Source organism: Eleginops maclovinus, chromosome 11 (assembly GCF_036324505.1).
Source record: "Eleginops maclovinus isolate JMC-PN-2008 ecotype Puerto Natales chromosome 11, JC_Emac_rtc_rv5, whole genome shotgun sequence".
Classification (NCBI taxonomy): Eukaryota; Metazoa; Chordata; class Actinopteri; order Perciformes; family Eleginopidae; genus Eleginops; species Eleginops maclovinus.
In genome coordinates, this window is record NC_086359.1 from 5,404,780 (window position 1) to 5,432,627 (window position 27,848).

The 27,848-nt window shown below is 41.9% G+C and overlaps 2 protein-coding genes across 4 annotated transcripts; both read left to right on the forward strand.

The window, feature by feature from the left end:
- Positions 1–732: 732 nt before the first annotated feature.
- Positions 733–9,002, forward strand: puraa (purine-rich element binding protein Aa). The gene is made up of 2 exons (XM_063894307.1): positions 733–915; positions 4,686–9,002. The coding sequence occupies exon 2, from the start codon at positions 4,766–4,768 to the stop codon at positions 5,621–5,623; it is 858 nt and encodes a 285-aa protein (XP_063750377.1). The 5' UTR covers positions 733–915; positions 4,686–4,765; the 3' UTR covers positions 5,624–9,002.
- A 1,987-nt stretch (positions 9,003–10,989) lies between these two features.
- zgc:100829 (uncharacterized protein LOC445149 homolog) lies at positions 10,990–27,601 on the forward strand. Of its 3 annotated transcripts, none has more exons than XM_063894304.1 (8): positions 10,990–11,167; positions 11,873–12,386; positions 16,223–16,367; positions 16,543–16,645; positions 17,788–17,826; positions 17,917–17,958; positions 19,256–19,541; positions 26,478–27,601. In XM_063894304.1, the coding sequence occupies exons 2-8, from the start codon at positions 12,209–12,211 to the stop codon at positions 26,699–26,701; spliced, it is 1,017 nt and encodes a 338-aa protein (XP_063750374.1). In that variant the 5' UTR covers positions 10,990–11,167; positions 11,873–12,208; the 3' UTR covers positions 26,702–27,601. The 3 variants fall into 3 exon arrangements, with proteins under 3 accessions (XP_063750374.1, XP_063750376.1, XP_063750375.1); XM_063894306.1 differs by having other exon boundaries at positions 16,223–16,364; XM_063894305.1 differs by lacking the exon at positions 10,990–11,167 and adding an exon at positions 11,693–11,764.
- The last annotated feature ends 247 nt before the right edge of the window (positions 27,602–27,848 follow it).

Below are 27,848 nucleotides of genomic sequence, written 5' to 3' on the forward strand. Positions count from 1 at the left end.
TGATGTAAATGCTGCTGTAAATCAAACAGAAAAAAGTACTCAATAATAAAAAAGAAAAGGACCCACATTTGAATTCGTTCATACAAAATACGCTCAGTGTGGATTATAATATTCACATGGCCTAGTTTAGGACAATACATGTTGAAATTAAATAATTCAAAATTGAATTGAATTGCAAATTGCACTAAGAACAAGCACATATCTATTGTAAATATACAAGACAACTATTATCCGTTTTCATTTGTGCGCATACATACCTAACAGACCCGAGTGCTCTCCGTGGTGCTGAAATCCTACAAAGCCTGTACATTAAGACCATAAACTAGACTATATGCTTATGTAAAACAAGGTATAACTTTGTATTACTACGTCAACTGATCCCTTTTTTCCTTAACAACAACTGCTCAGGTGAGGGTTTTTGTCTTTTTAACAAAGAAGGGAGAGCAGGTTTCGTGCATGGGTGCAACAATACATCCCTGACAAATACCAACATGGAGATTGAGACACGTAATTATCGACCCGAAATTGTAACAGGTGTTAACAGCAAAGCTCCCTTTCTATTTTAGACAGTGCCCTTTATAACAGTTGCACAAACTGTTGCCTTTACCTGTAACCACCAGAAGGCAACGCTGCAATTCCTCAGTAGCACCAAGGGGAGGCGCTTGTCTTCTGAGTTCCCACAGTGCGTGTTGACATCAGAGGTGAAGCGTGCGGCGTTCAACTTGTGCGTGTGTTGCTTTCGGTGCCACGACTCGCCGTTCCTTGTCCATCTTGTGGAGCAAGCAGAATCAGTCGGTCGTGGTGTCATACTAAGGCTTCACAGCGCACACACATGTGTCTCACGCCTCGTTTGGTCTTCCGCAGCACGCCGTCGATGCTGTAAGGCGCTCCAATCTGCAGACTGAGCGCTGTAAGGTAGGTTATGGGATATTGCTAGGTTGCAATGACGCTATATTTACATGTCATCTGTATTGTTACCGCGTCCTGCAGCAGTTAAGTGTCCTAACGTGCAGCCAAGCATATGAAATCGCTTCAAAGAGTGTACAAAAGCAGAATCTATAGCATAAGGTCGTGCGTCTGACATAATAAGGGAGCTGCGTTTGGAGCAGCGTCACTGCATTCCGGTGTTGGGATGTAGGGCAAAACTTTGAGAGCTGATCACAGAGGCTGCCCTTTAATAAACTGCGACGACAGATTTTTTTTTTTTTCTTAAAAAAAAGGTTAAATCTGCGCCAGACGTCCTCTAAACAACTGATTCATCTTTACGATTGAAATAGCTTCTGGAAATGGTGCGTTTAGGCTATCCATTCACGATGGATTAATTATATTTGACAGGTTGTTTTTTGAGAAACTACGGAACCGAGATAGGGCGAGAGTCTTTCTGCACCCTTAAAGGTAACCCAAGGAAATTAGGCAGGCATATCATGTGTCCCATTTTGGGGGTTTTCGATTAGAAAAGTCGTGTCAAATTCAAAATGTGGATTTTATTTTACGGGCAAGAGGAGCCAAAAGAGAAAAGGTAATATTGTGTTTTACGCAAATACAGTCTTTAGAATAACAAAACGAAGCGACCATGTCAGAGTTTTAGAATAAATTCTATAGGAATGACTTACTTACCTATTTTGCATGCATTCAGGCTCGTGTTTGTTTAAAAACATAAAACAAAAAAAAGACGTCAAACAAAAAGGCGGGCGTTGCTTCAACAATAGAATTACATTAAAAACATTTATAGCGTGGGTTAGGGATGTCGAGATGAGTAAACCACCAAACGGCTCACAGCAGCACAAAGCCTCAGTAGGCCCATGGACATTAAAATCCTACGAGGTACAAACATTGCTTGCCTAAAAAGGTGGTCGGTGTGTCTTATACAGTTGACAAATGATGTACTCGCCTATTTAAAATTTCTCCAAACATAATTTGTAAGACGAGCTGTGACAAATGCTTTGGAGCTGATCATAAGGCCGGGCGACGTTTGCTGGACATATTTGAATAATTTCCACAACAAATGTAAACTTAAATCAAAGAGTTAAAGAGGAGAATTTCAGCTAAAGAATGTTAACTCCTGTAGGTCGGCGTGCCTATGCCTCCTCAAATGAAGGCAGTAAACCACTCACTTTCAATAAATCAACGTTATTTTTTATTCTTAGTTTTAAGCCCAATGGCTGTTCAATTATCCATAATAAATCCAAAAAATGTAATTCTCTAAAATGATAATAAAAATGTAACTTTATTTTTTCTACTGCTTTTGCCTGATAATTCCCAGCCTACAATGGACTATAAAAGCACATATTTACCACGAACATCATAATTAATATGACTTACTTTATATTTCATAATGTGACAAAAATAATAGTATAAATAAAAATATGAACAGATTTCTTGGTTTTTGCGTCAGACTCCCTTTAGTTGTACTGAACTCCAATAAGGCCTGCAGGCACTTTATGACTCTTACTGCTTACTCCAAAGGAAAAAGTCCACTTGTATTTATCATTAACAAATCTGTCAACGATTTTTTTTAATAAAATAAAATAACATGCATGTTTTCACTCCAAGATCATAACACCTAAAAATGCTTATCAAAGATCAAACTACAGAAACGGAACAAGTAAGGATAATAATAGACTTGTTTTAAGCCAAATAAAAATGTTACAAAGTATTAATGCTTTCCCTTTCATACGAATAAATGTTGGGTGCATAACAAATATTGTCTGAGAGTTCTTATTCCGCGTTACAGGAGAGCTGTTCCACGTCGGCTAGAAATCCTCTTCGTGCTCAAACGTAAACATCATCTGCTTCTATTAAATATTTTCATTTCACTTTATTGACTGGAATTATTAACTCACAGCAAGTCATGGCAAAATTATTTGTGAGCAATATTGACATGTCCATACATACACAGCAGAAGCAAATTGGCACAATAGAATTAACGCCAGAGGCATAGAAGCGTTCAATTAAATGTTTGCGCAATCAAATGTTTTTACAGGTGGACCAAAACAAAGACAATTACCTTGGGAAAAGTATCGTCAGCATGGGAAGAGTATTTTAAAAACTGACCAGAAACAGGTAAATTACAAATTTCGTTTCTAGTCTAATAAAACGTGTTCAAATTCGTCGATTGTTTTTGTTTTTGGAGTAGACATTCATGCAAAACTAGACTAGTCAACTGTTATCACAATAACAAATAATTAGGAGCAGAAATACACAGCTTTTTGCAATCACATTTGGAATGAATAGCAATATATACCTACCACAATATCCTCTTTAATAAGTCATGGGCGTATAGGTTCCTGTAGGCCTAAACATGGCTACTAGTCTTTTCATACACTATGCCGTATCCTAAAAACGTGTAAATATACACGATAAAAGCAGAGTAAATTATGGGTAAGTTGCGGACACAATTTACATCAGCTGTCGTTAAATGCGATTGCCTGCAGCCAGGTAACCAATATGCAGTTTAGCAATGAAGAAGAGGTGGGCTTAGGCTATACAGCAGCACAGCCACAAACTACCACAAAACACTCAGACTACGCATCTGGACGAGGACACATTCACAGCAATTACGACGGTAAGGTGTCGACTGGCCTCATAAATCAGCTGACTTAAATCAAAAATGATTTACCTTTATTGTTTCTCCAATGCCAAAGATAAACCTGTACGTAATGCCTTTAATCCATGTGTGCTTCTCGTGAGCGCGCTTGTGGCAGTCAGGGAGTGCGTGCTGGCGGTTTAGGCCCAGATAGCCTTAAAATGTGGCGAATCTGCGAGTTTCAACGAAAGGCCTAATAAGCAAACGGGTTGTTTTGATTAATTTATATTTTTCGTGAAAATATGGGATCTTCTATGAACTCAAGCTGCAGTTACTGAAGGTAGGCCCACCAGTTTAATCCGTCTGATTTAAACCCTAAAGGGTGAATAAAAATCGATATACTATGACTCGAGTCAACTAATATAGGCACATTTAGTACATCATGACACCAACTAGTCTGGCCCACTATGGTGAGGTAAGCTCTGAGTCCTTGCATTTCTCAAACTACAAACATTTGGGTGAAGGGCTTTTCCCTGTGTGCATTATCAGTAGGCTACCTCACTTCATTGACATGCCAGAAACGCACATTTTGAATTAAATGAGAACGAATTTGATAATAAATAAACATATAGCCTAATTGACATGCAATGGCGAGTCATCTGCCATTGAAGGTGATTTAGTATGCCTAGGCCTTCTAATTTAAAAAAAAAACATGGCGATAGTGAATAACGTATCAAACAATCTGGTTTAAGGGACTTGTTTGTCATGACAGGATTTTCCCATGTTGTAAGAAATGAATGAGTTGGCAAACATGTTTGTAGCCTAGCAGCAAATACTGTCTTGATACCCTTTCTAATTAATCGTTTGTAAGAAGCATATTAAACATGCACACAGCTGATGTATCCAGTGTTACTTCGAAATATGAGCATTTTTCCTCCTGCTTTTTTAATCAGAGGGCAGGCTAAACCACCGTCATTTTCAGACGCTCTTTCGTGGAATCGAAACTTAACCAGACTGCAGGAGTTGCATTTCTTCCAAACAAACCTTGTTTCGTTTGCGATATTACAGTTTATGATAATACACCTTGGAGGGAGAAAACGGCGTCCTTCTCGCTCTGCATAATGTTTTCCCCCTCGCCTTTTTATACCTCTCTGTGTAGATCTCGCGAGAGCTCCGGCGTTCGCTGTGACTGGCCGTGGCTTTGCAGCAGACAGAGGGAGAAGGCAGGCAGGCAGCATCATGGCGGACAGAGACAGTGGTAGTGAGCAGGGAGGAGCAGCCACGGGCCCAGGCTTCGGTTCCATGCACCCAGCGACAGGAGGGGCGGGCTCGGCTTCCGGGCTCCAGCATGAGACGCAAGAGCTGGCGTCGAAGCGAGTTGACATCCAAAACAAACGCTTCTATTTGGACGTTAAGCAGAACGCGAAAGGCCGCTTCTTAAAGATAGCAGAAGTCGGGGCCGGTGGAAACAAGAGCCGCCTCACTCTCTCCATGTCGGTGGCTGTCGAGTTCCGTGACTACTTGGGGGACTTCATCGAACATTATGCGCAGCTGGGTCCGAGCAACCCGGCGCTGGTACAAGACGAGCCCAGGCGAGCACTCAAAAGCGAGTTCTTGGTCCGGGAAAATCGCAAATACTACATGGATCTGAAAGAGAACCAGAGGGGACGGTTTCTGAGGATTCGACAGACCGTTAACCGGGGGCCCGGTTTGGGGTCCACGCAAGGCCAGACCATCGCTTTGCCGGCCCAGGGACTTATTGAGTTTCGTGACGCTTTGGCTAAACTTATTGACGATTACGGTGTAGAGGACGAACCTGCAGAGTTGCCCGAAGGGTCATCATTGACTGTGGACAACAAACGGTTTTTCTTCGACGTCGGATCCAATAAGTATGGTGTGTTCATGAGGGTTAGCGAGGTGAAGCCAACGTACCGCAACTCGATTACGGTGCCCTACAAAGTGTGGTCCAAATTCGGGAATACTTTCAGTAAATATGCCGAGGAGATGAAGAAGATCCAGGAGAAACAACGGGAGAAAAGGGCATGCGAGCTGCAGCAACAAGAGGAGATGCAGGCAGACGATGCAGAAGAGGATTGATATAGATGGCAAAAAAAACATGCAAGAATAACGAAAATAACAAGAGAAATATAATTAAAAACTCTACTGTATAAAGAAAGAAATCTAAAGATTTAACTGTAATGGTTTAACTCCAAGGGAGCATCACCCACAATATAAGAAACCTCCACAACCTGACAGTTATGACATGTTGTCACTCATCGCTGGATGTTATCCCACTTATCCACCATAATACAGTAACAGGCTGCTAAACAAAGTAATAACATTATATTTGAACATTGTTTCCTACTTGACAAACAATATTGAACTGAGTGTTTATTTCCCTTATTAACAGAACTTTTGTACCAGTTAAAGCTATTGTAAAAAACAGTAAAAGGTGTCTGCATTGTTCAAGCGGAATAATTGCAGAGGACAAACGGTTTCCTTTTCATGTGAGCAAATGACTTCAGCACAAATCAGATAATTTAATTTTTAAAACCAAAATTCAAAAACTTTGTAAGAGGTTGTCACATGTACATGCCATTCTATTTACCTTTTACATGTGAATAGAGATGTGTTTACACATAAATCATATGAGGGCTAGGCCTGCTTCGGAAACTGGTTAGATGTCATGCAGTATAAAAGAAACATATAGGCATTTTCATCAAATGAAATAAGTGCTCTATTTCTCGTGCAATATGCATTGCATTCAAATCAAATATATTGAACTGATCGATGGATCCTCACATGATGACGTTTGCCTGAGGCATTCAAAGAAATATTAATATTGTAATTTTGTTTCAGTTGAAATTGTTGCCATGCAGATGGATATATTGTAGACCTTTTTGTGTCTCGTTGTTAATGCAATGTGTTAATTTTTAAAGGTACTAAATGTGTAATTGATAGAGGAAACTCTGTGATATGTTGCAAATGGCCTGAATTTGCAGATTACTGAATAAGACCAACGCCCTACACTGATTTGACTTACTGGTCTTAAAAAAGAGGCAGAAAATCAGCAGAGCATTATTTTGGTTTGTACATCTAAAGCATTTTGTGATCTGTTCAGTCATAGAAGTCCAAATGTTGCCAAGGAGTGCTGTTGCTGCATGTTAATCTGCGCTAACATAGATCTTGTTGGTTTCCCTAAATATTGGCTCAAGGACCCTTCCACACATATATCTATATATATATCTATATATATATATATATCTGCCTGCAGTGTATGAATCTCAAGTTTGAGTACAGAGTGATTTCCATTCAAAGGCTTGGTGTTGTTGTAGTGGAAGTTGTTTCACAGCGCATTCAAAAGGAGCAACCTCGCAAACAAATCAAAACATCGCCATAACACTCTGGGTAGGACCACCGTGGAGCACGGGATAAACCAAGGTGAAAAGGGTTCAATTCACCCGCCTGAACCTTCAGTAGTGTGTCAGTGGATTTGCACATTCCTACAAGTTTAAAATCTCAAGGTGTGAAGTTCAGTGGCGCTATCTGGACACATAGCGCTGCTTGAGATTGGTTAGCCCATATATCTACCCGGGGCTGATGAGATTCTGTCTTGGTCTATTTGTAAATATTTGGGCTGCCACGCGGAAAACAACTGGTTCTAAACCAGTTCAGTCGCATCTCATAGATGTGTGATAGCAGTTTTATAAACTCTGTCAGTAAACTCCAGAGAAACTGGCAACAATCAGATACTGTCAGATTTACCTCAGCATTGAATTAAATGACTGCTCCCATGTTTAGATTGACTGGAAACCAGCAAACTAGACAGTTCTTGACCACCTATTTCTTGAGCTTATGGTACGGCCTAAATGATACCTGATTGGGAGCATCCTCTTCAGCATATAAACAACCTGGTGCCTTACACGCTCTGCATGCTTACACGCTGGCCTGGTGCTTTGGATTGCAGTTTGGCTTCTTTTAGTTATCGTTTCCTCTCTTTCTTCCATTATTGTGTCCCAGCCCTCTTGTGTGCTAGCGCACAACTCGTGGTGCTAAAAAGGGTTTGTTAAAAAACTCTTGAGAGAATAGTTGGTGCAGAATTCTTAAGGTTTTTTTTTCTGCTACCTTCCTTCTTTCCTAACTTATTTGCCATCCCCATTCCCTAGCCATCCAGGTATCGGCCTACATGTAAACATGGAAGGGGGTGGTCACCTAAACGAGAGATGATGCAGAGGAGTTGGCTCTTTACTAGCCTAGCGTGTCAGCGGGGAGAGCAGGGGCAGATTGGGAACATTCGGTAGTAAGCTGAAATGCTATGAGTTGTTTCTGGGACGTCAGCCCCCTTTTTGAAATGCTCGTTCTATGGCTTGGGTAGCTATGTGTTAGTTGTAAGTCGCTCAATTAATGGGGAGCAGCAAGCATGTCTTGTTTTTTTCGTTTAACCTTTTCAGCGTTATTCCACATTATTTGTAATTTTGGAATGTTTGCGCCCACAAAAAAATATATCTATTTTTTTTCTGTGCAACATTTCATCACTGTGTGCAATATCGTATGTGCCAATGGTGGCAATATATGTATATCAATTAAATATATAATTACTATTGTAAAGCATGTGGCTGAATTCCATGTTTATTTCTCATGAAGGAGTTGTATGCCTTTATTTGCACTCAAAGCTCCATCCTGGAGGAAATAGTAAACCAAGGTCTTAGCAGCCTGTTGGGTTAAGCAGTTCACATACGTACTTTAACTTGAAATAGAACAATGTCACTGCAAGTATGCCTCTCTTTAGGAACAAGGTAAACTTGGAATGGGTTGTTGAAGGTAAACTATAAAACACAATGGAGTTTTATTTTGTGAAAAGGAAAACTTAAAAAAAAAAAAGTGAAATCTCCATTTTAGCTTCAAGCTAAGAAAAGGTGCTTCAGTCCAATTCTCATTAAGGTGTATGGTGAACTGTCTTCAGTGGTTGTTGTGTGTGTAGCACTTTGCTTTTTCCAGGTTAATGAAATGCCTGACCAATACTTGTTTAAAATGATCTCAACAAAGAATGTCATTTTCTCTTTATTTTCTTTTTTTAAAGATAAAGAAGTATTTGATTTGGCTTTGATGCACTATATATAATTTATGTACATTTGACAAATTTCCAAAATAAATTTAATTTACCCAATGAGGGAAAATCTACATTCAAAATGTATGTTTGTTTTTTTTTTTCATTTAATGTTGGGAGAAAAGAAACTTCCCGAAATGTCGACGAGTCCCTGAGGAAAAGTATGTTTAATTTTGATGTAGTGTTGTCCACAATGTCTGACTCTACATTTACAATGATACTAATTACTAAAGCTTAATTTTACAGCCTTTTAAAATGCAAACTTTGCAATGACAAGTTACTGATTACTCATGTCTTAGAGATTTCTACATAAGTACTGTATGTATAATACCAGGCTGTAAAATAAAGCATTACCTTGTTCTCTAATCATCTGGACTATGCTATTTGTGACCATCTGTTTGCAATTTCTTTGAGCTTTACTTTTCATATAAGTCTTTAGAAAATGAGAGCTTATTATCAGGACGAAACAAACCTGCATGTGTTTAAGTTTTGAGGTTTGCCATAATGCTTTCAAACACAAACAAATCTTATGTGAATACCTTTTTTTTTTAAAGCTAATACCAATTTATAAACTTGTATGCATTTGTAGTTACAAGTTGGGCTTCTGTTGTAAGGCATTTTACTTAAAACTAAGGTAGATGTTGACACTTGATATTAAACCAACGCTAGGGATTATCTTTCACCAGATCAACAGCCCCAGCTTTGCTTCCCCCTCTAAAGGCATATCTGAGTTGCTAAAACAGAGACACATGCTGCCAGTTAACAACATGGATAAGTTGTACCTCCCAACGCCACAAACACTCCCTCTCCGCAGGGGGTCAGAGTTCAGGGTCTGGACATGCTCTGAGACATTTCTGCAGGATATTTATTTGTCGGGGCTTTGAGGTGAAGTCGATGGTCTCTCGGCATCTTGGCCCCCCTGCTGGACCGGATAAAGGATACAAACACTGAAGGGGATGTGCTAAAATGAGATGGACTACAGCCCATTTGCCAATTCACCTTTTTTAGTTTTATCTCAACGCCCACCTAGGATTGGTTTAGGGCTTTACAGCGATGTTGGCGTGAGTGCATCAGAGCTGGTGATGAGCCTACTGAGACCAACCAATTGTTGTACAAGCACAATTTGTTCTAATGAAAGAGTATAGGCTTCCCTTTATTTTTAATTGTGAGTTCCAGTCATGCTACTTTGAAGCACAATGGCAATGATTGCTCAGGAATGCTGCCCGGGTTAGACTAATTGAACAGGTTTAGTCTGGTCCAGATGCCAAAATGCTCACTGAGAGAATCCAACTTGATCATGTTCATATTTTATTGTTGCTGCAACATGATCATCACCTAAACACTCCCTGAGTATATTGTACTATGAACGGCATGCGACAATGTACAACGTCCTGCCTCCTTTTGTTTACCACCCCCCTTCATGCATGCTTATTTTCTGCTGTGATGTCAAAGATCTTCTCTGGATATGCCTCAAAATGCTGCAGTTGCTTTAGTGTTGCTTCATCTTTGTTATGTTGTGCTGTATGCTGGAGCAGTTTGGTTTTGGTGGTGACGTAATTCGTAGCAGTCGTCTCTGGTTTAGACCACTAGAGGATGCTCTTTACTTATAAATAACAGGCTCAGAAACAAGGGAGAGGAGAAGAAAGAGGAGGAGATGTGCCCATGGCTACACTGTGGTAAAAATAGCAGGTCTCTAAGCTTTTAGCTTCATATAATATACAAATGATTCAAATCCAAACATGCTATTCAGGCAAGTATTTGTTTTATTACCATAACTTTAGATGGATGCTTTTCATAAAAAGTCCCTGAACAAAATGTTATATTTACACCCAGTGACCTCATGTTTGAATGTCACAGTAAACTATAACATTAAAGAACATGTCAAGAAATCTGTCATGCTCATTTCTTAAGTAGAAAAACATTGTTTAAAAAAGGAGGACAAAATATAGTGTGGGTGTAGAATGTGTAATGATGTGCTGTATACTGTATCAACATACATTTGTTCCTATTTACTATGTGTACACATCAGAGAAAAAGGAAATAACTAGGTTTAGTCTTTTTAAAGGGTTCCTTTTATGCTAATTTGGGTTTTCCACAACAACAACAACAAAATGATCCTGAAAATGAGCATAATATGTAATAAGTGTTTTTATTGTATTTGCAGTGCTGATGTAGAACATGTGTTTCAATCTGTTTGTTGGGGGGGAAGCAGTGGTGAAAAAAGAGAATGGAAATTAAAGATGTTCCCCCCCTTTTCCTCAGACCTTCTTTAATGTGTGAAGTTATTTGCTTTCTTCCCCCCTTTTTTAAATAGTGTGTGTGTGTTTGTGTGTGTGTGTGTGTCAGAGAGAGAGAGACAGAGAGAGGGAGACAGAGAGAGAGAGAGACAGAGAGAGGGAGGGAGATTATGGAATGCTGTGATGTCATCAGCCCAGTCACACACACACACACACAAAGACAAGGAGGACCCACGGCGCTCTGACTCTCAGCTTAGTTAGCATACTCTGCTGTGGAGCGGCTGTCTACATCCCACTGTGAGTACTTCAGCAAATTCTACCCTTCTCTTACAACTCCCATTCGTCCTGTATCACGTACGCTCTCCGTTCCCTACACCCCTTTCCTTGGGTTTCCTTCTCTGCATTGTGTCTCGCAATCTGTATTCCTCCAGTGTGATAGTTCTCAGTCTGAGACAAGCTTTCTTTCCCTCCAAGTGCTGCCTATGTGGTAGCCATTGTTTAACTCCCCACTGTGATTAGAGGAGTCCATTGCAATCCCCTTGTTAGAGAAAGCCGGCTCATGTGCTCCTGGGCTATGACCCTGTTCTGTTTTCTCTAACAACCAGAAACTAGCAATGTTAAAATGGAGCCGCTATCTCGTGGGAGTTAGGGGGGGAGAAAGGAACATGGGTTTTGGGAAGGGATGTGTGGTGAGAAGGGGGAGGAGGGAGAAAGGAGTGGGGCACTGATGACAGAAGCAGTCCCATTCCTTAGCAATCTCCTCCCATTCCGGGCTACAGTCTCTCTGTCAGTTTAAAAACAGGGTTTGGGCTTTTCCATATTCATGAAGGGAGGGATAAGACAGCTGCCTTCAAAACACTTTCCAATGACTGAAAGAGAAAAAGTTTCCCAAAGGTTAGATCAAGAAAAAATAGAAGACATTGAGAAAATGTAGAGTCTATATGGCACAATGTAATCTTCCAAATGTGTCTTTCAAGTGCTCTCTGTTTTCTTTTCTTTTAGATTTTCCAGAAAATAACCTTAAACTGATATGTTTGTTGGCTGGGGAAACTGTCAGCTCAACAAAGAACGGAAACAGGATTTTGTGATTGAGTGTGAGATTGTACCTCGTGTACAAAAGAGTGTTTGTGAGGAGGAACATGCTCCTTAATTCATGAAGAAGACTTTCATACAGAGCGATTTTAGGACAAAGAAGCTGTGAAAGTCTTCTTCTGATGACATGAGACTATAAAACCAACACTGTCCACATCAAAAAGCTGCTGGCCAAAGGACAGAGCCCCCTAACTCCAATAGCTTGGCCAGGTGGTACGAGGTTAACACCACCATTCAGCCGCCAACATGCTGCAGCAGATTTTAAAGGACATGTTCATCGACCCTGATGTGCTGAACGCTCTTAATGAGGACCAGAAGAAGACTCTGTTCCTGAAGATGAGGCAGGAGCAGGTGCGGCGCTGGAACGAAAGGGAGGAGAAAGAAGGGGGGGACGCCATGTGCAAGCAAAAAAAGCCAAAAAAAGGTAACGACACATCTCCAGCACCACCTCACCTTTCTCTTCTTCCTGTTCTTCCACCTCAACAGGGTGCAGCGTCCAGTGCCCGTGACACTTTCAAACAAAACTTTACAGAGAACTTTTTAAAGGATGACTTTTTGAATCCTTTTTGGTGAATGACCCCCTTTTGCTGCTGTAGCTCATGTTCACCAACAGCTGTTTACCTGAAGTCCATTTGGCAAGTTTAACAATTCCCTGAAATACAAACTTGGGCTAACAAACACCAGCTGCTCCCCAATAATGTGTCTGTAGTGCACCGTGACACACGGACAGAAACCAAAGAGCACTTAAACTTCACCGACATGAAGCTCTATTTATAACCGGAGTCCTAAACAATTATGGCAGATTGATGGTGTCGGTGGGTTAATGTTGACATCACACTCAATGAGGATGTTAACATTTACACAAGGGAAGTAAGGTAGATGGTAAAATGATATTCACCCTGAGAATGTGTGAGTGTTTTATAGGAGGCACTTCTTAATAGTTTTTAGTATGGGGCAGTGTGTGTATGTATTTGCATGCACATCATTTTTAATTCAACATCTCATTTGCATCATTCTGTTCCCATGCACGCCAAACAAAGTGAGCCTGAAAGCGACCTATGACAAATATCCACTGGGTAAGAGTCGTCCCTCTTAACCGGAACGTTGTTAATGGAAACTAGGGACAGATGATTAAAAAGAAACGTATGTGAGGGAGGAATAAACATTCAGTGTGGAAGTTCAATGTGTTGAATAGGAACTGGCTTCTGCTTTTTAAGCAACTGTCGGAGTCAACAGTTTACATGCAACGTTCTAACAAAACAAAACAACCAGAAACTCAGGAGCCTGTGAGTTTACCCTGAAACTGGTTTGACTTCTCCTGCAGAATCCTGTCTGTCTGCATTTTCTCCGTGGTGTCAGCAAGGACTAGTATGAGAAACGAGTGGTGCAATGACACTGACGTTCACAATTGTTCTATTTTTATATTCAAAGGAGGGATTGTTATCGTAGAAGAAGAATCTTTCCTCCTAAAAGTCTGGAAGTTCCAGGGTGTCACGTTGTACGGGCATTGAACACAATAACTGATATTTATTAAATGAAATACTGATATTATGTTAATGGTAGCCTACACATATGATAGATAATATAGTGTAAATAACCCCTCTTATAATATTATCCATATCACTTTTGGTTAGTTCTGGTTATACTCTCTCTCCACCTCCTCACACTTATTTTTTAAGGTGTAAATCATTTGTCAGAAAAGAAAGAAAATGCACGATAAACAATGGTAAATATGAAAGTGGCCAATAGCCTATAGATATCACAATAACAACATTATACAAATGTATTTGTGCCTATAATCGTGTAGTGAAAATCTGATTTTGCGACCGCCCTACATAAAATGACACAGCTGTCGTTAAAAATCTTGTTCAAACGTGACTTGAAGCCATTCAACCCGCACTGAAGTTGGTGTTTTAACTCTGATTAATAGAGTAAAGTGATCTTCCTTGTCTTGCCTTACAACAAAGGTCTCACTATATACTGTGGTGCAGAGAGAGAGAACAGAGCCTTTTTCTATCTCTTAATGACCAATGCAGCTGTCTTTAGGCTGGATGGAGACTGCAGGCTGAGATCACATGGTCACACAACTTCTCTCCACCCGGCAGTGCAGAGGAAATGGTGGATAGTTGGTGTTTCTGTTTAAAAATGGGAAGTGAGTCAGGACTCGATCCCACACACAATTAGCAGGGAGCAAAACAGGAAGCATACAGGAAATGTATGTGTGTTGGAAAACAAAGAGAGTTTATCTGGCTGGCCATGTGGGAGAGCTTGCATGTAACTTTGTCTTTAAGCATAGAATGAAACTGGCCTCTCTCTAGGCTGGACTTAGCAGTGTCAGCCTTTAAAACTTTCTCATCATGGGACTTTTGCTGTGGTCAGGCTGGCTTTAGTGTTGTTTGTGTTTATGTATTCTGTCTCATGACTTTGTTCTGGGCTGTTTGTGTCCACGTGTTTATGTTGTATGAAAACTGGTGACATTCACATGAGGCAGATATGGCTCAGTGTAGAGCGTCTAACTTTAATCAGATTTTAGAATTGGAAAAGGTATATCTTCAATTGAGTTTTCACACTGTATAGGACATCTGACAGTTATGGAAGAATCTGGTGATACGCTATGCATCATGAAACAGGGAAATCAATTCACAATATCGCATTTGAATTTACCCAGTCTGCAGTGACATCCAACAACATAGCACTCCTTTTTTTTCACAAATGTTTGCATGTAAACCATTAAATAATATAAATATTACAGTGCAATAACGGGTTTGAAGAATAGATGCAGTGTCAGGGAACATAATAATCAACTCAAGTCTGACAGTGTGTTCTATCTCTCCTAATGGCAGCACATTAATCTCCTAATGTCCTTTACTCAGCTGACGGGAATTATCTCGCCTGACAATGGTGTTGTGGTTGTAGCTGTCAGATGGAGCTGATAAATGTTTGCCCAGGTATGCTTTGACTGCTGTGTGTTCGTATTCATCCTGGTATGCCCTGCACCAATGCCATCCACAGCTTGCAAAACCAGTTCCCTATGCACCATTTTATCCTCTGTTCAACCCAGCAAGCTGTCACGCTCTGATCCCACGTCAGATCCCTTTTCTCTTTATGTCACTTCTGCATGCATCCAAACAATAGTCGCACAGCAGACACATTTTTTGAAAGTGTGTGTCTATTGTGTTTGAAAGCTAATGTGGATTCAATGTCCTCACATACAAATAAGCAGAGTGTAACATCGGATATCAGGTATGGATATTTTAGGGTAAGGAATTGGACAATCTGAATTAAGTCACATTAGTGAATTAAAACAGTACAAGGAAGGTAAACAAAAAAGGAGAGCAGTGCTTCCCTCTGTCCACTCTGCTTAAACGGTCTGTATGAAGAGCCTGTCTTGTGTGTTTGCATTCTGCTGCCTTGCCCCACCAGCTGTTGCTCCTGTCTGTCTCCAACCAAAACAGCAGTCCGAACTTATCAGATACACTGGGGATGAAGTTGACAGTTGATTTCAGAATGAACAGAGCCACAAATGATTATCTGGAATATTTATGTTGAAGTATTTAAAAAAGATTACTCGCTTAGAAGTGTTGTCTCTTAAAGCAGCCCTATTGTGTTCCTTTTCAAGTTTCGTATTAGTGTTTTGTTCCTCTACTGTGACATCTCTCTATGCTTTAATGTTCAGAAAGCTCTTTATGTTTCTCATACTGCCTGTGCTGCAGCACCTCTTTTCACCCTCTGTCTGAATCCAGAGCCCAGTCTACTCTGATTGGTTAGCTGGCTGGCTCTGCTGTGATTGGTAAACCGCTTAGAGATGTCCTTGCCCATTAGCCTATCATGTACAATGCTTTGGAGCGCTAGCCAATAGAAGAGCGAGTGTTACATAGTGATGTCATTAGGTTATGGAAGTAAACAAAGGACTCCAATGGAGGCGTTTCAGTGCGTGGGAGAGAAACTCCCTCTGGAGGGAACTTTGGGATTCAGGCCTTTGCACGGAAACCTGTTTAACAGTCTACAGTAAAGGGAACCCCCCAAAAATGTTGTATCGTAAAATGTTGATAAAACTGTGCAACTTTTGGCAAATTACTGAAAAGGACACATTAAATATACATCTCTAAAACGTCTATTGGATTTCTGTGTTATTTCCTGTTAAACATATCATGTTGTGGTCTCACGTTCTGTTAATTTACTCCTGAGTTACAGTAACTTTTTTATTTGCTCAGTGTTTTAATAGCTAACTAACTCACATTTTGTGTGTGTTTCCTCCAGCCAACAGTAAGAATGTAAGCTGGCTTCTCGGACGGGATGGAGATGTGGCGGTCCTTGTGATCGGGGAGTTGGATGAGCTGAGCTCCAAATTCATCTCCTCAGGATTCGTAGAAAAGAAGTCGCCAAGTCTACAGAACAATGCGTAGTAATACACTTTTTTAAAAATACAAACCAGACCATGATTTGTTAGATTACAGGCTGTGAATGATCTGTTGAAGGCTTATCCGGAAGTTTCTTGGGATACATAATCATTATATCATGAAGGAAGCTTGTGTTCCAGTATGTCAAGAGAGATAACATTATCTGATTTTGTTTTGCAGCCATCAGCCCATCTTGAAGAGCAGAAAACCAACAGAACCTGTTAGAACTGAGAGGGAAAACCTCACCCCTAATACACAACCTGGTGTTTCGCTGGATTTAAAGGTGTGTTTCTGTTTGTCTACGGCCCTAAGAAACCATGTAATGCTCTTTTCCTCGTGTTTTTTTTTTTTGTTCATGTGGAATTACTGTCTAGCCTCTTTACAATTTAATCAAACAAAACAACCTGATAAAGAAGAAAGTATAATTTGGCTAAACTGTTTCAGAAGCAAGTTCATTGCCAGTTTACACATACAAGGAATGTGATTTGGTGTCTTGTGGTGCAAACATCTTAGAAAATAAGTTGTAAAAGCAGGTCAAAAATATAAAGACAATAAAAAGAAGTATCTTTAAGAAACTAAGCATTAAGAAAGAAAATGCTTTTTACCCCAAATTAAAATGTAAATATACAAAGAACATAACAGAAGCTAAAAAACAAAAACACTTAGGACAATGAATGTATGGCAATTTATGGAAAACGACAGTGAAATGTATCTTAGAGTGGAGGGATGTGTGTCTCTTCTCTCTATTAACGCTTCTCACTTCACTTCTGTCCCTGATATGCAGTTTGTAAAGAACAACCCAACAACTATCAATTAGCCTTTTGAGAGAACTTGTGAATTATTCCTCTTCATAATCCTTTTTTAATTTGAGCTTCTCTTTTCTGTGAGAATAACCCTCACTGTGCATAATTTCCAAGGTGTGTGTGTGTGTGTGTGTGTGTGTGTGTGTGTGTGTGTGTGTGTGTGTGTGTGTGTGTGTGTGTGTGTGTGTGTGTGTGTGTGTGTGTGTGTGTGTGTGTGTGTGTGTGTGTGTGTGTGTGTGTGTGTGTGTGTGTGTGTGTGTGTGTGTGTGTGTGTGTGTGTGTGTGATGGGGGTGTCCTTTTTTCACGCTATCTTAAAAAGAGATTTGCTGTGTTGTCATGGCAACTTCGCACTCTCAGCCAGAGCGAGCCGGGCGGACGGTCTCATCTGGCCTGAACACGATGTTTCCCAGCTCACTGATTTTTTTTTTTTCCTGCAGTTGACCCCACCCACCACCGCACAGATATGTTCCACTTACATCTGCAATCATTCTTCCAACTCTTATTTAACTCTGGAAACTCTGTTCTTCCCTGTGCTCCCTGAAGTACTGAACTGACTCAAAGTTAAGGAGGATGACGTGTCGCCTCTAGTATCATCTAACATGGCACTGTCTCTCCCAACAGGGGAAGTGTGGGGAGTCGAGCACGCTACTCCCTCTGCCGGTGAGTCGGAGCTTCCCCCCTCCACAATTAAAGCTCTGTGCTGGTATCATGGCCTGTAACACTTGTGTAATGTCTTTGTTGAACCCACAGGTGTCAGTGAGTGAGCATCCATCCCCTCCAGCAGCAGAAAAGGTATGTGCAAACTATAGTACAGAGTTTATTCAGCCTTAAAGTTGCTGCAATCCAGTTATAGAATTTGGATAATGGACTGCCTTTAGTATGATTTATAAAGCAAAGAGCAGCTTATGTTCTGGTCTCCACTCAAAAAGACACTCTTAAAACACATCCTCACGGATCACAGCAAGGTTTGATTAATTAACAATCCGCTTTTCTGAAACGTGGCTTTCTTTTACATGGCAGTCCCACCCCTTATGAGTAACAGGAAATTATGGTTAGTCCAGCTGTCCCCTCACTCTGCAGATCATCTTTCTCCCAGCATTCTGCCTCTCTTTTTTCCCCCTGCTCGCCCGGGCTGCCGCACCCCTCACAGCCCTCTCTCCGGGGAACAGCTAAACTGAACTGTCCTCCCTCTGGCTCCATCATCGCTCCAGCCTTGGGTTGTCTGAGGAGTGTGCTCTCCATCTCCCCCTCGCTTCCTTTCCCTTTTTTATGTGTTTGTATGCAGGCAAATGTGTGTGTGCGGTGTACAGCTGAATCACAGAGGCAAGGCGGGATTTCTGGACTGCCCTAGAACAGATGGTTGATGAACTTGATCAGGGAATTAAAACGCCAGAGAGAGCGAATGCGTCAGTCGCAGATGGATGGGATTGTGGGATAGTCTCTCGAGGTTTGGGCGCGTGAGCTCCCCTCTGTTCTCTGTTTTTCCCTCCTCTTTGCCATAGAAGGAGATGTCTCTCCCTCTCTTCTTATATCTGCACCAGACTCTCTAGATAAGAGGCCCAAACTCATCCCTGGGCAACTCCTGCTGATGTGGCAGTGAGCACCCACATCTGTCTGACAGCCTCCCGTTACAGGATTCATTATCCTGTAGAATGTCTTGTTTGTAGCTAGAGTGATTTCTGGAAACAGGAAGGGGGCTGGTTCAGTGCTGCAGATGTATTAGTGGCTGTTGCTGAGAGCCCCGCTGCAGGTTTTCTCCAGTTGATTTAGAGAGGGAAGGAGTCAGCCGGAAAGAGGAGAGGGTGATTGTTGATTAAGGAGGCGTAAGATCAGGACGGAAGATTAGCCAGGCTGCTTGATTTCCAAGTCACCTTATAATTTTCTCCCACAAAGAATCTTTTAACTCTTAATCAGCGGTCATAGTTCTGTGTGTTTCATTATGGCGCAGGGCAGTCATTGGAGAACTGTAATTTGGTGAATCATTTATCCAATGATTTAATGAAACATGACAGTAATTCCACTGTATGTGAATAAGCTGTCAACACTAATCGCACTCTCCTGTCCTCTTTTGTCACTCTTCCCTCTGCAGCCCGAGTTGAAGTCAGCCAGTGCGACTGAAGAGAAGTCAGCTCCCCAGCTCTCCATCTGCTCCAGGCCTCCCATGAGAGCCAGCCCTGTCAATGTGAGACCAGCTTCTGCAAATGCTGCACCAGGCTCTGTCAACCCGAGACTCTGCCTCGCAAATCTGAAGCTGGCCACCGTCGCAGCGTCCCCTTCCCCCAGCACCAGCACTGTCAAAATAGACTCTGGCACAGCCAAAGGGGGCCTGCACCCACAGGAACCTCAGAAACCGAAGGAAACACAGAGTGGGAAAGGTGAGTGAGCAAAGCGGTATGGGCAAGGGAACATGACGGGGCTGAAAAAAGATCTTCCTCTATGTCCCTATCATCTGGAAAAAAAATGTTTGCAGTGAATTCAATCGTTTACTTTTCTAGCTAATTAGGAACTCCAATAGCAACAACCTTAAAGAGGCCCTATTGTGCTTTTTGGGGGGTTATCCCTTTCATGTAGTGTTTTGTTGTTTTGCATTTAAATGGTCTGCAAAGGCTAAAATCCCAAAGTTCTCTCCAGATGGAATTTCTCTCTCACACACTCCCCCCCTGCCTGATTTTTTTACTTCAGGAACATAATGATATCACTACGTAAAACTTGCGCTTCTACTGGCTAGCACTCCAATACATAGTACGTGATAGGCTAAGCGGCAGGACATTTCTAAGAGGTTGACCAATCACAACAGAACCGGCCAGCTAACCAATCAGAGCAGAGTGGGCTCTGGTTTCAGACAGAGGGTGAAAAGAGGTGCTGCAGCACAGGCAGTATGAGAAAATAAAGAGCTTTTTGAACATGGATGGTGTCATCATGGACACAGCTTATAAAAACATCAATTCATTAGGATAAGGACATGATATAGGATCAGAAAGGATTAAGATACTCTGTGAACTATGAAAGGCTGCTGGACATAGGTGTGTGTTGAAAATTGCCTCTTGCAATATTGCAATCAACACAAACCACTGGTTTAACAAGAAAACCATTTTTCCTACTGCTCGTTGTCTGTGAGCAATAATAGCTGCGGAGAGCTGAATAAAGTCCATACCGGATAGGTTTCAGTGCTGCAGCACGGAGGAAGGATTTATTTCTCCGAACCCAAAGTGCTCGCCAAATAGTGCCTCAGCCCGCTGGAATCTTTATGTACTGGCAGAGTAAAAAGAGGCCAGCCCAGAGGGGAAAAAAGCTTCTGTGACTGGGATTTGTGACATGGTACTGCATCGCCCCCACACACCTGCTCCTTTGGTAGCTTCTCTATTGTCAGTTAGCAGTGAAAATGTCATTAAACACGTTCGCTTGGTTGAGGTGCATGGTCATATAAACAGACCGAGGCAAGGGAAACACAGGACAGACTGATACAAGATGGAACAATAGTCCTTCTGAGTAATTACAGGATTATGGATTCAATGTGGGCTGAAATGAGCTAAAGATCTGTGGTTTTTAGAAAGTTATAATACGACTCTCCTATTTCTCCTCTGCTTTCCAGTTATTTGGCATAGTTAGTATGCACCGTATTCCAAAACAATAGTATAATGAACCCTGAATTCACTTAATATCGAATTGTGTATCATCAGATAGTTTTACGAAAATGAAATATGAGGGGCGCTACTTTTTTAAGAAGACCATGTTCACTTATGTTCATCAGAGTGTAAAATAATATCTGTATATTTAAGTAGATCGAGTTTAACTATTAGATCTACATCTGCATTTTTGTTGGCCTTATAATGTTAATGCTAATTTGGAGCATTTCTCATCAACAAACTGGTAGAAACAGGTCTTAACCAAAGATATGAGGGGAGAGTGGGGGCAAAACTTACCAACTATTGCATTACATTAAACTGGTGTTCCCATTTTACTCAGTTTTTCACAAACCAGTGGAAAGCTCAGTGACTTTTTGTCTCTCTCTTTGTGTCTATCACGTGGTCTATATTTCTTGTGTTTCCCCGCCTTTTTCCATGCAGATGCTCTTTGTTTAGTCAGAATTGTTTTCATGATTACAGATATGCGAGGCCTTGACATGGTTATTTTTCTTACAGCATGTTGTGCACATTACTTCTAGTTTATTTTTGTGATTCCCAGATTTCCTCTCTGCACACGGCAACCAATTTCATGAATTGACCAAACACTCATTCACCATACAGTGACCCAGTTATTTAGAAAAAAATGAGGAGTGTAAGGGGTGAACTTAGCACCATCCAGTGGGACACCGTGATACTGTATGAAAACACTCACATTGGATAGAACCTGATATCCATAGGGTCCCTCTGCTGGAAAAATGCACACCCTACAGCCCACTGCAAACACACTGCAACTGCTTGAGTCTATGGGATATCATAAATACATTTAGCCTGTGTACAAAGTAAGACTCTGCGGGGAAAGGTCCCACTCCGGTTAAGAGTCGATACTGGCATTGCCTCATGGGCTCAATGTCACGCTTTAATAAGGTATTTCAAATTAATGCTGTATTAGGAATTAACATGTTATATATTTCTGAGAAAGAACACTTTCTTCAGAAAAAAACCACAACAGCTTGCATGTTTTCTAGCAGTGCACTCCTAAGACTGTCTCCCTTTCTTTAGCTTTTATTTTTAAACATTTTTGGCACTTTATTGTAGATTTTGGAGGCTGGGGAAAACTCTACAAAAGCCAGACCGAATAAAACTACGAAGCTCCTAATATTATCCCGAAGAGGCATTATTCTGGAAGTATTTATGAAATCATGTTTTGGCTGAACATAGAATTGAGAAAGTGAATTTCTGCTCCTAATACCGTCCAGTGAGAAAGGTTTTTTGGAGTCGTGTGCACAGAGCTCAGCGCTGATCTATCAATTGGATCAGGGACATGTCCAGACAACAGAAATGACTAAAACCTGCAAAGAATGAAGAAACAAGAGGATATAATTCCAGTGAATCATGGTTGCACAGGTGTGTGTGCGTGCGTGCGTGCGTGTGTGTGTGTTTGTGTGTTTGTGTGTGTGTGTGTGCGCCTGCACCCACATTGGTGGCTGGATATGACACCAGTGGGCAAAGCCAGGGCAATGAATAACAGAGAGATGAAGGGAAGAGGAAAAGAAAGGGAAAGGAACAGCTGGTGTGGTGGGAGTTGAGGTGGGCTGAACACTGCTGGATAAATGTGTCTTGACTGTGGACAAAAAATACTGACAGTGTGTCTGTCCTTGACAATGGCAGGAAGCTTGTTTTAGAGCGAGGAGGAGGCCGATTAGGATAGGGCTCATGCCTCAGCTGTTTTCTTTTGAATGTGGGTAATGACAAGGATTCCTGCATCCTGCGAGGAGAGGCAGTGTCCCACACAACAGTAGAAAAGATGGATTTAATAATCTGCTTTAGTGACACTCATTTCTTTTTGGAGTTGGACTGAAATTGTGATGACTGCCATGGCGCAATGTTTGGAAATGTAGTTTTAGTTTTATGAGATTTAACGAAAACTGGAGTAAATGAAACGCGTAAAGAGTCTCGTGTCGGTTATTGTCATGACCGTCAAATGTCAGGAAAGAGTTCCTTTCTTTATGTTAGTAGATATATGGAGTTTTAATTTGATCTGAAGTAGTCTACTTTATTTTATCTGGAAAGTAAGATTCAAGACGTCATAACTTTGAAAAGGATTTGTGTTTTTGAAATAGTAAAATATAGTATAACGAATCAGCATGCAACACTTGAAACAATGCCATTTTAAGCACAGTGTTTGTTTACTTTATTACTAATCTCTCTCCCTCACTATTTGGCTTCTCAGCGTTTGTATCGTGAAGTGTTTACTATGCTTTCAATGTTGACCTAATGAACTGCAAACTCCCCCAGGAGGAAACATAACATAGGGTTTTTTCGGTGAATATAAAATCTGGGTTTTAATCATCTACTCATTCAATAAAGCCTTGATTTTTTCCCCTTTTTTAAAATGTGAAATCGTGAGCCTAATGGATCATTTTAAGTTTTGTTTAAAAACAAGTGAATCCACGTATTATAGTTCATACTTCAGATAACAGGGGTTGCATGTAGAGTCAGTCTAAGTGTGTTTGTGTCATATAATATTAGCATATATGCGTGATTATAAAAAATCCCTCTCCAGCAGCTGGCGGTATGTGTTCATGTGTGTGTGTGTGTTCATGTTTATAAACCTTCCCTCTGTCTGTCGGTCGGCTTTCCTCTCCTCTCTCTTCACCTTCAGAGGGAAGGACACACATTCCAGCGCTGCTTCCCGACTCTAGCCCTGGGCGACGCTCAGCCAGAGCTGATAAGTGACAGAGGCCCCAGCCCCCACACAGGAGGCCCCCCCCCTCTCTCTTCGACACACACACACACACACACACACACACACACACACACACACACACACACACACACACACACACACACACACACACACACACACACACCTCCTTTCCTCCCTGCCCTTCAGTCCACAGACATGCTGCTCGGGAATTCTGCCCTCTGCCCCACTTCTGCCCCCCACCTCCTCGTCCGAGCTCCCCCCCCCCCCCCATCATCCTCTCTTTCTGCCAGAGACGTGGAGGTCTTTAAAGAGATAGATTGGTCTTTAATTTTTCTGCTAGCCTGGTCAGTGACACTGCTTCCCGCCCCCACCTCCTTTGTCTCCCTGTACATTTACGAGCTGGACTGAGAAGTGAGGAGTGGCGCTTGAAGGCTCAAATGGGGGATTAATCAATCTTGACGAGTGATTTAATGCAGAGATTCTCTTTCATTTTAATAGATGTTTTCGCAGGTAGCTTTAATGACTGTTTCTGCTGACAGGGCTAAGAGTGCAGCTGCTTGGGAGAGTTTCAGGCAGAAAGGCGTGGGGTTTGAGCAGTTTTTGGCTGTGTTAAGACAGGTTCGTCAGGCTACCTGTGGGAGGGTATTTAGGTTTTGCTTCAAGAAATACTCTGAAAATCTCTGTCTATAAATGTGTGTTATTTCTCCCTAGTCCAATGACAATAACACCAATCCTCCCTCTGCTTCCCTTTCTATCTCTCCGTCCCTCCATTAAGCATTCCTCTCAGACCTGCACCAAGGCTCTGAGCTCAAAAAACTCAGTGACCATGAGTGTGTATGTGTCTGTGCGCGTGTGTGTGTGTGTGTGTGTGTGCGCGTGTGTGTCTGCGTGTGAGCTTGGTGCGTGCCTAAATGTGTGTCAGCCTCAATTGCTGGAGCCTATCCAAGGTTTCCGTGGTGACCACACAACACAACGAGACAATCAGAGGCAAGCCCACGCAGCGCGGCGAGAGGACATTAACACAGGAACTGCGGGTCATGGGGCAGAGGAAGGCAGGGCAAGACGGGGGGAGAGGAAGATGAAGAGGAAGGTGGAAGGAGGTGTTAAACCCACAGGGGGAAGGGGAGAGAGAATGAGTGAGAGTGAGGAGAGAAAGGAAGGTAAACAACAATAAACAATAACACAAGCTTAAAGGCAACTTTAGGTCTCCATGCACTCTCATGGCTGCAAGACATCAAGAGCTTTAAAGGTTTCCTGGCCCCAGGAGTGCCTGTGTGGTGTTGGCTCTACTGTGTGTGTGTGTGTGTGTGTGTGTGTGTGTGTGTGTGTGTGTGTGTGTGTGTGTGTGTGTGTGTGTGTGTGTGTGTGTGTGTGTGTGTGTGTGTGTGTGTGTGTGTGTGTGTGTGTGTGTGTGTGTGTGTGTGTGTGTGTGTGTGTGTGTGTGTGTGTGTGTGCGACTCTGTGCTTCGCCGTGGTGTTAGTCAGAGATGGCTGCATGCGTGACTGAATCCAATGAGCAGGAGGCGCAGGTGTGTGTGTGTTTGTGAGCATGCACAGACGTGAGTGTAACATGAGAATGTGTGTGTTTAAAATTCTACTTTTACAAACTGTGTGTATGCTTGTGCATGTTTTCACTCTGTGTGCGTGTGTGTGTTCTTGTGTGCATGTGTAACTGTGCACGCGGGTGCTCTCACATATCTCTGTCCCCCGGGGATGACGCTAAAAATATGTGGCTCCTCAAGCCTTCTGGTGTCTGAGCAGCGTCTGTCTGCTCTCCATTGCTGTCCCTGTGGCCCTCCCTCCCCTCCCTTACTCCTGTTCCCTCCATTCCTCCCTCAATTACACCCTCTTCCAAACACAGTACCTCAGCAAGCAAGCACACACACACACACACCAACTACACCCAGCTGTGTCCCTGTACACTTCCACTGAGGATGACCTCTGCTCAACCAGAGTGGGATAAAGGGAGGCGAATGAAAAGGAGCAAAAAAGCAGGTAGAAAAGAGCGAGGAGAGATGTAGGCGCTGTTTTTGCAGAGAGGAAATTATCGGGTAATGCGGGAACACTTCATTCCTGCTTTTGCAACAACGGCATACACGTGCTGAGAGTGAACCGCTTATGGTTTATCGGTTTTAAACTCATTTTCACCTAGATTATTCTTATGCTCCCAAAAGGTGTTGTGTTCCTGCAACAAAGCCCTGGTTGCTGTAGTGTACAGTCCCTTTGAGACAGCTCAAAAAATCATCCCTGCACATTGAAGAGAAAAACTGAGAGAAAATGCTAATAGAGCAATCGCTTTGTACTAAAAGTAAAAAAGTTTTATTCTGGAGGAAGAAATGGAAAATTGTTTTAAGAAACAAAGATAACAATGAATTAAAGGTTCTGACATTTTTCCCAATAAAAAATAAACCAATTTTGACAAAACTAAAGGGGCCCTATTCTGCTCATGTTCAAGTTCATATTTGTATTTAGTGCCTCTACTGGGACATGTCTCCATGCTTTACTGTTCAAAAAGCTCTTTATTTTTCTCATACTGCCTGTGCTGCAGCACCTCTTTTCACCCTCTGTCTGAAACCAGAGCCCAGTCTGCTCTGATTGGTCAACTGGCTCTGTTGGGATTGTTTCAACCGCTTAAAGATGGCCGGCCTTAGTCTGTCACGTACATGTCACTATGTTACGTAAGTAATCAAAGGAGTCCAATCGAGGCATTTAAGGCAGTGTGTGGGAGAGAAACTCCCTCTGGAGGGAACACAGGGATTTGAGCCTTTGCAGCCCATTTACATGCACTAAAGCCTATAACACACACTACAGGAAAGGGAAACCCCCAAAAAGCAGAAATTGTGAGCTGAAAAAATGCTTTCATATTTTGAAATACAAACATTTAGGTGAGCTAATCCCTTCCCTGTGCAGGAGAGTCAGATTGTCTCCCACAGAGTTGTTTTTTGAGAGTTTTTTTTTTATCTCTCCCTTTTTTTCAGATCTAGGCGCTTCAGAACCGCCTCAGAGGGCTGTCCCAGTGGGGGCCGCATCATCAGGGGATGCCCCAACCTGCGCAGGGCGTGGCCGGGTGGCTCAGCTGATGAAAACATTCAGCACCGAAAGCAGTACACCCCCTGCAAAGACCCCACCTCGCGGCATCAAGCCTTCTCTCCCCACCAAGCCAAGCCACTTGCGTCTAACGACCACACCTACTGTCAGGTAATCCTCACACACTGATGCACAGACGACAGCTGCATGCATCCCAGAGGTTCAGACAAAGCAACACTGGACGATGCCGGACCCCTAACATGGAGCCTCAGCCAGTGGGACAATGGGATGGAGAACTCCAAATATAAATAAATATGGCATCACTCCCAGAGCACAGCAATGGACATGCTTGAATGTAATGGTTTTCTTTTATTATTGGATGCTGCAGTACTGTAAACACTCTTTGTGGGAAAGAAATTCCAAAACAAATGATTTGCAATGTATTCTTCCAGGGAAATGATGACTATCACACGTATTCACTTGATGTTGACGCTTTCCACTTGGTGTAACATGTGGGGAAAATCCTATACATACAATATTGTTTACTGACCAATGACCTTCTTCCACCACTTATGAGTCAGGTCGAGCTCCTATAGACACAGGACAAAAGATTAGGCTTGGGCAGCATAATGGGGTGGGATAAGGCACAGTAGGGTCCTCCTTCATGTTGCTGTCTCCACGTTGGGAATACTGTAGGGTTGTTTATTTGTCAGAATGCAATGTATGTCTCCCTTTGCCACCTGCCAGGAGCCTCGCTGCGACCTGTTGTGGACCAATGACAGTGCCAAATGCCTCGTCTGCCTATCCCCGTTGATCATGTTAGACAGTCGCTGCCAAATAATCCTGCTCTGTGTTACTTTTGCAATTTTTTCAGTACTATTTTGGAGACGTGCGGTTGCGCTTTTTCTTTTTTTACATCTTCTATAGGGAGGAAGACGTTTTGTAATGGGATATTTAACATTACTTCAAAGCTCACTTGTAAAATGGGATCATTTTTATCTTTGATGTCGAGTTGTATGGTGCAATCAAAGAAACAATAAAATTGTGTAACTTGTACACCTTGATTCAAAAGTCATCTTTTGTTTTGTATTATTTTCATCCTCATCATTTTCATCAAAAAACCATTTATTTTGAACATCTGTTGAGAAACTTTGATTTAGTGCAAGACCACAAAATTCACAAACGGCATCAACAACATCTGCATGCTTCACAAGGGCCATTATTATATTATATATTCATATTTATTTAAGATTAAATTCTACATTTCTGAGGCATATGTTCACATTTTTATCAGAAATCAGAAATACCCTATTTATCCCAAA

Coding starts and splice junctions, on each gene's coding strand:
- puraa (XM_063894307.1), top strand. CDS start 4,766: ATGGCGGACAGAGACAGTGGTAGTGAGCAGGGAGGAGCAGCCACGGGC.
- zgc:100829 (XM_063894304.1), top strand. CDS start 12,209: ATGCTGCAGCAGATTTTAAAGGACATGTTCATCGACCCTGATGTGCTG. Junction 17,959..19,255: donor CCCCTCCAGCAGCAGAAAAG/GTATGTGCAAAC, acceptor TTCCCTCTGCAG/CCCGAGTTGAAGTCAGCCAG. Junction 19,542..26,477: donor GGAAACACAGAGTGGGAAAG/GTGAGTGAGCAA, acceptor CCTTTTTTTCAG/ATCTAGGCGCTTCAGAACCG.